Source organism: Cyprinodon variegatus, unplaced genomic scaffold (assembly GCF_000732505.1).
Source record: "Cyprinodon variegatus isolate N-32 unplaced genomic scaffold, C_variegatus-1.0 Scaffold60, whole genome shotgun sequence".
NCBI classification, from domain to species: Eukaryota; Metazoa; Chordata; class Actinopteri; order Cyprinodontiformes; family Cyprinodontidae; genus Cyprinodon; species Cyprinodon variegatus.
Window position 1 is genome coordinate 1,823,543 of NW_015150513.1, and position 11,667 is coordinate 1,835,209.

The 11,667-nt window shown below is 36.8% G+C and overlaps 1 protein-coding gene across 1 annotated transcript; it reads left to right on the forward strand.

Moving 5' to 3' along the window:
* Positions 1–3,033: 3,033 nt before the first annotated feature.
* On the forward strand, positions 3,034–7,229 carry LOC107082738 (peptidyl-prolyl cis-trans isomerase FKBP1A-like). Its single transcript, XM_015371570.1, has 4 exons — positions 3,034–3,239; positions 3,321–3,368; positions 3,835–3,947; positions 6,686–7,229. The coding sequence occupies exons 1-4, from the start codon at positions 3,203–3,205 to the stop codon at positions 6,809–6,811; spliced, it is 324 nt and encodes a 107-aa protein (XP_015227056.1). The 5' UTR covers positions 3,034–3,202; the 3' UTR covers positions 6,812–7,229.
* Positions 7,230–11,667: the final 4,438 nt, after the last annotated feature.

Consider the following 11,667-nt stretch of genomic DNA (forward strand, 5'->3'; position numbering starts at 1 on the left):
TGGTCCCCCTAATTGTCAGTCATTCTGGAGATATGCTTACATAAGGCTGTCCTATGTGCTTGCCCCATTAGCTATCTGTTTCTGCGCATGCACACTTTAAGCCGCATATGTGTGGTGTTTTACGGTTTCAGACAGTCATTGAAGCTCACCTTTATCACTGATGTTCTTTGAAAATGGCCTGGGGTCGTAAGAGAAAAAGTACCTACAAAGTGTAGAAAGAAAAAAAAAAAATAGAAAATAAAGAAAAATAAGAAAATAAAGGCCTCAAAAGAGGCAGATATATCTCAAAATGCTTTGCACTGGGAGCTCTCCTCGCAAAGCACTATGGGCAGTGGCGGCTGGTGAAAAATATTTTTGGTGGGGCTGATATNGTAGATGGGCTTCACAGTGGTGCAGTGGGTAGCGCTCTTGACTTCTGGGAAGAAGGTTCTGGGTTTGACTCCTGGCCCAGGGGCTCTCTGCGTGGAGTTTGCATGTTCTCTCTGTGCATGCATGGGTTCTCTCTGGGTACCCCGGCTTGCTCCCACAGTCTAAAATCATTCTCTAAAATTTTCTTGGGTATGAGTGTGTGTGTGCATGGTTGTGTGTTTCCGTGCGATAGACTGGTGACCTGTCCAGGGTGTACCCCGCCTCTCGCCCATAGACTGGCAGAGATAGGTATCAGAATGAGGGTCATTTTTCCCAATTTTTGCACCAGTTGTTGTGATGACATATTGCTGGTCCATAGGAGCTGTTTTTCCAATTAGGTTTAGGGCAAGATGCGACTTGGTTTTAGTTTCTGATTTGAGTGAAACTAAACACAACTCACACTGGTAATGGTAAGGTATAGGGTTATTGTCAGGGTTAGGGCATAGAAGAGGGTTCAAGATTACAAAAAAATCAATGGAAGTCATTTGGAGTCCACATATATCCCTCATTATCTATAGCCAGGCGTATATGCTGCTGTTTTAGAATAAGAGTGAGGATCAATTTTGTTTGTTTGTCCATGTCTAATTTAGATGTATATGTGTATGCAGCAAATTCTAAATTATAGCTATAAAATATGCTTTCTGTCTCTGATTTAAACTGTAAATGACAGCAATAACGTCGCAAGATCAATCAAATTTCCAGCGGAATGGAAAAGAGGTTGTAAAGTTGAATTTATTGTTAAAAAAAATGCAAGATTATATAGTAAGAATAGAGAAAATGGAACATCGTTGATGATTAAGAGGTATAGAGGCTGATCTTTTATATTTGGGTTCATCATCTAAATAAGTGGTCCTCCTAATTGTCAGTCATTCTGGAGATATGCTTACATAAGGCTGTCCTATGTGCTTGCCCCCTTAGCTATCTGTTTCTTCTGTTTGTATCATGCACACTTTCAGCCACATATGTGTGGTGTTCTACGGTTTCAGACAGTCATTGAAGCTCACCTTTATCACTGCAGTTCTTTGAAAATGGCCTGGGGTCGTAAGAGAAAAAGTACCTACAAAGTGTATGAGAAGAAAAAAAAGGCCTCAGAAGAGGCAGATATATCTCAAAATGCTTTGCACTGGGAGCTCTCCTCGCAAAGCACTATGGGATGTGCTGTCATGGCGGCCCGCTTTCCCCACAGGCTGTCAATATCTGACAGCAGCGACTAATAGCAAAGATGGCACAGGAACTGTGCAGTGAAGGAGGAGTTAAGTGACCAACGGGGCAAAAAGCAGTGATCATCTGTCCGAATGGTCAGTTAACTGAGTTTGCTTTTATGTGCTATGAGAGCAGCACATTTTAAACATGATGTGCACCAGGTGAAATGGGCCAGTGCATGCTCTTCCATGTGCATTTTTTTTTTAATTGGAAAATTAAGAAATTCACAGTTGTTCTTAGTTAAAAAAAAAAAAACTAAAGTTATGGTATTTACAAAGGAAAATAGGAGAGGGTATAAAATTAAAGCCATATAAACAAGAATTAGAACAAGTAAAAAGTATAAAGTTTCATAGGGATATGGTTTGATGGAAAAAAAATAACATGGAACACTTGATATATATATATATATATATATATATAAGAAAAACACAATTAGCAATAAAATATTGGTTAAATGGAACAGTTGAACACGTAATGTTGTACTGTAATAAATATGATGAGGAGAGACAGCGATTAATTCAAAATTTAAAGTAAAAGTTAAATTAGATTTATTTAATTATTCAGAAGTCATTCAGACAGTTGCATTTACAGGATAATATTTCGATATCTAAAAATAACACATTTGTATAATAGAATTTAGTTCCTGAGAGTCATTCCAGGTGATTTGCACAGATTCTAAAGCTGCAATAGAAAGCATTCATTCAGGATGAAATAATAGGAAAGACTTTGTACTAGAAATTTATAAGAGTTTGTTTAGGTTATTTAGCTATGGAATAGATGTTCAGTTCTGTTGGGTTCCAGCACACAATGGGGTGAGAGTAAATGAAATAGCAGACAAGATAGCTAAAAAGGCTTTAGGAAAGCAGAATTAGGTAAATCAATAATTAAAAAATAAATAAATAAAATTAAATTATGGCAACAAATATGGGATGAAGATGAGAAAGGAAGAAGATTATATAGGGTTAAAAAAATCTGTAATTGTTAAAAATTATGGAGAAAGAAACAGAAGGGAAGAGATCATTTATTCTAGATTAAGAACCAGATATACCTACTTGAATGAAATTTTGTCTTTACTAAGGAAGAGAAATAATGATTTATGTAAGGATTGTGAAAGAAAAGAAAATGTGGATCATGTTTTGATGGATTGCATTAAATATGCAACTGAATGAGAGAGGATGAGGAAAGTAATTATGGAAAAAGGGAGAGAATGGAATATTGAAGGAATTTTAGGGACTGATGGAGATAGGGAGGAAATTTGGTTATTAATAAAGCAGTGTTTTTATTTTAACATAACACAAAAATAAAAAATAGAATATAGTAAGTGGAACTATAGAGCTACACACTCGTGTACAGTAGGTGGCGGTATGCACCTATAAGCTGTTTGTAGTTCGCCAATTTAACAAAGAAGAAGATGGGTCATTCCGGTCCACACCAGTAGATGGCGGAAATGCATCAATCTGCTGTTTGCCAACCGCCGAAAAGATTTTAAAGAAGAAAAAGAAGACTGGGGCGAGCTCTTCTCCTGCTCACTACCGTTGTGCGCACGGACACGCCAATTTCCTGCAAGAGGGCCAACTGCATCTAAATAACAATGGGAGTTCAAGTAAACACCCTTAGACCTGGAGACGGTAAATATTTTTTTAGCAAATTCCTTACATTTCATCCAGCATTTTATTGCATTGGAATAACGCTCAGGCTTCTGTTTTCAGGAAAGACTTTTCCAGTGAAAGGACGGATGGTCAACGTGCACTACGTCGGTGAGCATTGTTTCATTTCTCGCTGCTCAAATACATAAAAAGAAAAGCTCGCTCGCTTTTAATCTGATGAATGACCGTACCCGGTTAAACCGACGATGTTCAAATCGAGTTTCAGTTCTTCACCAATGGGAAACCTTCGCAAGGTGTTAAAAGACAAGAACTGAGGCTAACGTTCCAGCTAGCTTAGCTTAGCTTAGCTTAGCAGGGAGGGTGGGGGCGGATGGCCCTGCTCCTTCTGGCAATGGACAGAAGAATAAAGCACACCCACGGACATTGGAAATTAACCCATCATAGAAAAATGTAAAACATTAAACACAATTTCGGTCAGTTAAATGTAATTAAGGGGGAGAAGGACTAATTTATTTCCCCATCTGCTAAGGCTGAAGATGTAAAAATGCTAACCGTTGCCTGACAGCAGCTCAGTGTTTAATGTAGGCGTGTCCTATATATGTTTTTCCCCAAACAGGCACGCTGGAAAACGGGAAGAAATTTGACTCCTCCAGGGACCGGGGCGAGCCCTTTAGTTTCAAACTGGGAGCAGGTGAAGTCATCCGTGGATGGGATGAAGGTGTTGCTCAGGTATGAAGAAAAAGAAATGCAAAAAAAAAAAAAAACTCTATAAATTCAAATTTGCAAGCTTTGTTCCCCAGTGTAGCTACCCCCTTTTTAAATAAGAAGCTGCTGTCAATCACAGAAGATGGGTTCTTTGTCATAAATGTAATGTTCTCTCTGATTCTGTTGTTTTTGTTTGTGGAACTAAATTTATGATTATCTTACAATATGATCTTATTACCTCTGGGTTTGAGGATTTTTAAATGCACATTGAAAAAAAGATTGGATTTGGGTCATATAAGCTTGAAGCAGTTAATGCATTCTGATATTTTTAATTTAATTAATAACCCAGCCAAATTTAAATGATCAAAATTTTGCTACGTATATAAGATTGGAACGCAAGGTTCGAGGGGGGAAAACTCCTCTGCTCTGAAACACTGGGTGTGTGTGCTCTGGAATGCACTGCAGCCACACCATGGTTGGGTACCTCTAGGGCTGGTATTATGCAACATATAGAGCGGTCCTCAAATCCAGCACACCCCAATCGAATGCCTATATTACCACCTCAGTATGCAGATTATGACCAAATACCTGCACACCTGTGCTTCTGTAATTCAAATTCCCATTCCTGCTGATGGTTTGGTTCGTAGTGGGTCCCAATCTTCCATAGTGGTCTTTTGCTCCACCCCCATGCACCCTGGATCAACACTTTAGCCAGGTACACATCTATGCAGACTTTGAAGTGTATTGCCCACTATTCATTGTTGCATGTGACATTTTATGCAAAAGTGGAAATATTGTGGTGATCCAGCTCCTGTGCTTTGCCACTGCATTTTGATAAACATGTAAACTTCTTGAAAATTATCCCCAGGTCATAGATACAGTTTCTTCACCAAACTGATATTCAATTAATAATCCTTCTCAACAAGATTCAGTTTTATCGAAGATCCAGGGTATAATTTGTAGTACATGGTCAACTTTCTTTAAACATTGGTGGGTATGGGGAAAATCTCTATTAATTATTTATTTGATGTAATTGGTAATTTTAGATTATTTAACCAAGATAAAGATGACCTTAAAGTAAGTGAATCACAATATAAAAAAGTATGCAAAGACATAGCATAGCCATTAAATGAAAAAGATCATGATCTCTTAATCGATGTGATTCATCATATTTTCCTGGCCTTCCAAAATGGAATAGAAATGTTTGATAATACTTGATGATCAATGTACTGTTCAATAATTAATCTGTCAGTAAAAGCTTCTCTATTCAATTATTTTAGACAAGGAGCTTGTATGGAAAGATATACACAACATTTAGTAAGATTGACCCTCAATAATACCCTTAATTAATTCACTGGGCAATTTCTGCAGTGGTCAAATTAAAATGCCAAACCAGCCAAATAGATGTTAATACATTTTTAAAGTAAATTAAAAAGGAAAGAAATTCCTTTATTTTCTATGTCTTTAAAAGTATTATGGCCATGTCTTACGAAATTGGTAATCACAATTGATTTAAAATTTTTAATTAGCATATAGAGTCTACATTAATACTCATAAGTCAGCCCTTTTGATTTTCAAATAACTCATTGCTGTAAACCAGGCATCCCCAAAGTCGGTCCTCAGCGGCCGCCATCCCGCAGGTTTTGGGGGTTTCCCTGCTCCAGCACAGCTTTGGGGATGTCTGCTGTTAATGGAAAGTAGACAAACCTTAAACTATTTGTAAATGATTGTTAGATGATTATCCTATGAATATGATAAAACATAAGTCTATAAGGAAATTATTTTATGAAATGTTTGAATACTTTTTTCTTAATAGCCTTTTCATTTTCTTTCTCTAAACATTAGGATCCAGTTTGAATTATCCCAGCATAGATGTTCTCTTTCAGTCTAGTGTCTGTTTTTGTATCCTCTCCTCCCCTATGTATTTTTGTTACTTTTTATAATGTCTATTTCATAAATTAGGGTTTGTAGACGTATGCTTAATTTGCCTGTGCTGGAAAAAAAAAGGTCTGTTTTCAGGTATAATTATTAAAATGATTTTACTGTAAATGTTTTTATTCAAAAACATTTTGTGTTGTAATATTTTTTTAGCAGTAAATTTGCCAAAACAGGGACTGGATCAACTCATTTTCAATGTCTCCATTACAAGGTGGGATGCCAGCATTCTCCCAATTCACCAGGTCTAGCATATTTGTAACCTGCACACTCAAACCCACAAGTGCTCTTCAGTCATATGCACACTTCAGGTTTTAGTGTGAGTATTGGAATGGAGTCAATTTCTCCAGAGTCCTGTTAATTATTTTACTTTATTTGGGCGTTTTGGACCGAGGACACATCTTAAAGGTTGCAGGACAACTAACCCTGGAGCAAACAAGTTACCCACCCTGGCCAACACCCTTGGTGAAGAACTTTCCCAAGTTACTACGGCAACAGCTTGTGATACATGGGAAAAGCTGGGTCACAGTGCTGCCCTTTTAGCTACACTCAAAAAATGTAACCATCATGAAGTTCTCAATGGCTGGAAGACCTTTTACATGTTTTAAACAATATTGTTTGATGTTTAAGAGAAAATGAGAAAATTCCCTTCAGACAGTGTTAAGTGTTCACCGGAGGTCTGGTAACATCTTTGACTGGGTTTTACCACAATCCTCCCATCGATAAGGAGCTTCTGCCTTCCATTTGGCAGTGGTTTCCCCTTCGTCCTGCATAACACTGATCCAACATTACTAAGATTTTCCATTCTCTCATCTCGACCTCCACAGATGTCTGTCGGCGAAGTGGCAAGGCTGACCTGCTCTCCTGATTACGCCTATGGCAGCCGAGGATATCCACCCATCATTCCTGCAAACTCTACCCTCATCTTTGAAGTGGAGCTCCTGAGTTGCTGAGCTTTTTTTCTTCTGTTCACTGAAACTTATCCTTGACTATTAATTTGGGGTCTTTCTTGTTCCACATCTATCAAAAATGTTATTTTAATTCACCAAATATGATTGAATCGACCAAATCATGTTTAAAACCAAATGGTTTTAAATTGCATTACTTGGACAGTTTTCAAATACCAGAATTTTTAGCTGATCGATTTTTTTTCCTTTGTAAGTGAATTTGATTCCTAAATTAGATCTATTGAAGGCAAATCAAGAAAATACAAGTGTTATTGAACACAATGGCCTTTGTGGCAAAGCTGTTAAATTTTACATTTTTTCCCCAGTGTTTTAAAGTAGTGCATTTGTTAGTGATGTAACCACCCCAAGTTAAAAATGTGATTTCCTTGGATATCTTTCACCATATATTTCCTACTTTAAAACACAATAAGTAAACCGTCCTGAAAAGCTAGTAGTTTAGATTGGTTCCTTTTTTTTTTTTTTTTACTTTAAAATCAATTCAAAGTGTCCTTGTGTTGTGTCACAATTAAAAACTTGTTTTGCAATGCAGTTTTTCCTCTTCAGTGTAATCGATTTGTTCTGAATAAAACCAGAGTACTGTACAATGCATTGTCATGTGTTTTTTTTCAGGTAGCATTACTTTTAACTCGAAGTAGAATATTATAGAAACGTGTAACTACTGCGGGTTAGAAAGGTAAACCCAGTTTGTATTGTAGAATTAAATATGTGTTCTCATGAGAATCTAAAGTTTGTTTTCTGGGCTTGAAGCCATGATTATCAAAAAATACTGCTGCCATCAGTCTGTAATATTTACTTTTTGAATTGAACTGTTGGGGTTAGTATTTTAGTGTTCCTTTCTACCAAGAGGCACAGCAGTCTTTCAGGCACACTGCCCTGTTTGTAGATCAGGAATGCTCAAGTCCAGTCCTCAAGAGCTACCACCCTGTAACTGGTGCATCAAAAATTTGCAGGATAGTAGCTCTTGACTGGACTTGAGCACCCCTGTTCTAGATGTTTCCAAATTTTCACACACATCAATTGATTGCAGGTTAACAGGCTATGGTGAACCTAAATCTGAATCAGGTGCTGTATGTAGAAGTGGAGAAACTTCTCAGACTTACTCGGTTGTGGTCATTGAGGTCTGGTGTCTGTTTCAAACACCCGGATTCTAGAGATTGCATGCTGAGGTCATTAAGCCCTTTGAATTGTGTGTGGATGCAGGACATCAGTCAAACATGCAGTGTCTCCTGAGGGTTAAGTTGATGGGTAGAGGCTTTAAGGATCTTTGTGAGATATTTTCATCCAGCGTCATTTTGAGTTCGGAAGTAAGGGTTCATCAATGTTTTTAAGTTAAAGTTAAAACTAAATAAATACATCAACACAAATACACCTCAACAACATCTAGAGAGAGGTCTAAGATTAAAGCCTTTCATCTAATTAGAAGTCTGATTCTTATTCAGGAGATCCAAACAAGTTTTAAACAGTGTCTAGGTAAGTAACATTTAAATAGCACCTCTGTGTGATATGGCTGTACATTTTATTCTGATTTTATGAGTTATCTATGAACCATTTCATTCTTTCCCTTTTTGCTGTCACGAAGTGCCCAATACTTGTATGTACTTTTTATTAGTTGAACCTTTTAATTTGTTGCTTTCAACACACACACAAAAGAAAGTTGAAAAAGGCATGGGTTCTTTATTTATAAAACATGTTAGTTTTTTATTTGCATGTTATGGTTGACAATACATGGCAACACTATATTATTTAATCTTAAACTTTGCAGAAGCAAAAAGGAAAAAAACTGTCTTTACCGCTGCTTCCTTCAGAGAGAGCTAACCTTAAAAACAGACTTAGCTGTTTTAGTGGTGTATAGGCTTCCCTCCATAACCGGGATTTATACTATATATATGTATATATATATATAGATAGATAGATAGATAGCTGGTAGAGTGGGCTACAGGGGTAAACCATATGAAAATATTCAGAGAGTTGAAAAAAGAAAGTGTGGCAATATATTTATGATTATTCTCTCTCTATAGATCAAAAAGTAGACATGTACTGCAAGATCCTCAGAAAATGAAAAAAAAATTTTAAGGAAATATCTGTGTAAATGAAGTAAAAGCAAATGGATTTTTTAAATCTGAATGATTAACATTTCTTAAACGTTTTTTTTTATTTATTTTTTTTAGAAAGATTCTAGTTTATGCAAACCACCTAAAGGTTCTCAGTTAGATAAAGTACTAGGTAGTTTCCTGGCTATTGGAAACTGAGATCTTTGACCATACTTGCTCAATGGCAATATTTTAAACCCATTCCAATTATTGTGGCAAAATTGTGAGTAAGCCCACTTCCTTGGATAGGAAGCAAACCCCACACATTTTTCTCAGGGGGGCTTAGAGTCAGGGCTCGTTGCATTCACCTGGAAAGTCTCCATTATCTTTTCTCTGTCAAAAATAGTCTAAATATGGCTCCTTAAACAAAAAAATCAAAGGTTATTCCAGTTCAGTCGTAGGCTTGTAAATCCTACAGTATCATGTGGTTCTTCAGGTTTTTCTTTGAGAGGGGAAATTCTGTTTCAATTCCTTGCTTATTGCATAGAGGCAGATGAGTTTTATAAAATGAAGTGACAAATATCGATAAAAATGTGTTTTGAGAAAATAACTTGACCTGCTCTACCTCCTATGTCACTCCCCAAGAGTGTAAATAATCATTTTAAACTCCTGCAGTGATATTATATGTCTGTGAATTGCTTTAAGAACCAGAATGTATTGGTTCTGGTTTGCAGCCACATAAAAGTAATAACTACTGCTTCCTTCTTTTTAGAACCACCAGCGGCTTTGATAGAAATTGGCAGGAATGGGTTGAACACCGCTGCCCAGAGGTGGTTCTTCATTTTTTCCCTTTCTATAAACACCAGAAAATGTTTGTCTCTGATCTTTTCATTGATTGTTCCTCAGTTTAACTGCACCGTCGTTGTGTTTATTAAAGAGGCTGGAAGAATGGAACATCATGCAACACAAAGCATTTGTCATTTTCTTCTAAATCCACTTCAAAGCAGCAGAGGATCTTAAACATGACAGCATCCCTTTCAGCAAGACATCCACCAATAACAAGCTTTTATCATACAGCAGAACTGGCAGTGAAGAAAAATCAAGTGCACAGAGATCAGCCATGACATCTGCAGATGGTAAACTTTGAAATCTCACCCACAGTAAAACTGTTTTTACACAACTATTCAAACCATTTTTCTGAATTTTAGAAGAGATCCTAGTTGTGTTTATTGCAGCTATCAGGGCAGTCAATGGTTTCAAAATGACTGTAGAAATGCATGCTTCTGATAAGTAAGAAATGGAGATAAAAGAGACCCCTATGTTCTAAAGTTCCCAAGATGACGGATGATTAAGAAATAAACTCTTCTGTTGTGAAGGCATGATGACTACCCTTATTGGTCTTTCCCAGAGGATTATTTAGTCATAACAGTTGTGTTCAAGAGGCTTCCTAACATTTTGAAGCTTTTTTATGGTATTTCTCTGCACTTGGTGTTTGTTATATAACCTCTTTGTGCAATAGAGCACATATTAATTTCATCCAGTGAGATTCTTATTGTTGCTGGAGCCACATTATTGATGGATCCCCAAAGACAAAAATAAATGTATTTTTTTTTTATCTGGATGATTACTGGGTATACTGAAGTTCAACAATTAAAAGATGCAATTTTTTTTATTTAAAAATACCATGGTTCAATTTTAGCTATAATTACAATAAGTTCTATTTATAATTATAGCAAATAAGCTTGAAATAAAAGCAAAATAAAGTCATAGATTATGTTTATTCAATCTCTTTACAGATGGAAAGTCTAAGAGCTCAGAGGAGAGTAATAAAGCAATATCAGGTGGCCTCCTGGCAGGCATCATCATGATGATAGTACTGTTAGTGGCTGTTCTCATGTCTGTCTTCATGTACAATCATCCCACCTCCAGTTCCAGTCTCTTTCTCCTAGAGGTCAGTATACATCAGCAAAAATGTTTTTGTCTTACATCACAAACCACATACCCAAATAAAAAATCACGAAATCGAGGGCATTTTTTTTTTACTCCTTATAGTCAGAATTCAGTTTAGTTTTAACCTCCATTAAACACCTTTAGTTCCTGACATAGCTTTTTGCTTAAGTATGGAGTTACTAATATATTTAACTTCACAAATACATGTAGGAACAGAACTTTTTTTTTTATCAAAAACCTAAAGTTTACAGGTGAAAGGATCAATATCACATGAAAAATACCTAAATCTATAAAGAGAGCATCAATTGCAGAAGCACACAAGAGGCTTGTGGTAATTCTGGAGGAGTTGCAGAGATCCACAGTTGGGGGGGGGGAATATTTTGACCGGACAGCTACGAGTTGTGCTGTCTCCACCAATCTTGGTATCTTGTACAAATATCTAAAAGGAAGGCATTGTAAAAAAAATAACTTAATGCTCTAGATGCATAAAAGCAGGTAGACATTAAGATTTAGTTACATGAAAAAGGTGAGTCCAAAAAGCATTGACTTAGGGGGTTTTCCTAACACAAGCACCACTGTTAAAATGTTTTATCTTGCAATATGTAGGTGAGCAGCTTCTCTCGATAGAATGCAGCAGCTGGATGCATGGGGAAAATAAAGCCATTCAGATGGGTTTTAGATTAGGGTGACCAAACGTCCTTATTTCCCGGGACATGTCCGTATTTCACGTCCTGTCCCGGGCGTCCCGGGTTTTTTTTAGAAAGTGAGGAAATGTCCTGTTTTTTAAATTACCTTAATTGGGCCATTAAATGTACAGGCACTAGGGCACTGCGCATGGCGCAGTGCGGGCAGCCCTAGTCT

What these genes read in the sequence shown, in the direction of transcription:
- LOC107082738 (XM_015371570.1), top strand. Translation starts at nt 3,203, where the DNA reads ATGGGAGTTCAAGTAAACACCCTTAGACCTGGAGACG. An exon ending in CACCCTTAGACCTGGAGACG is followed by an intron (nt 3,240 to 3,320) that starts GTAAATATTTTT and finishes TTCTGTTTTCAG; the next exon opens with GAAAGACTTTTCCAGTGAAA. An exon ending in GGGATGAAGGTGTTGCTCAG is followed by an intron (nt 3,948 to 6,685) that starts GTATGAAGAAAA and finishes CGACCTCCACAG; the next exon opens with ATGTCTGTCGGCGAAGTGGC.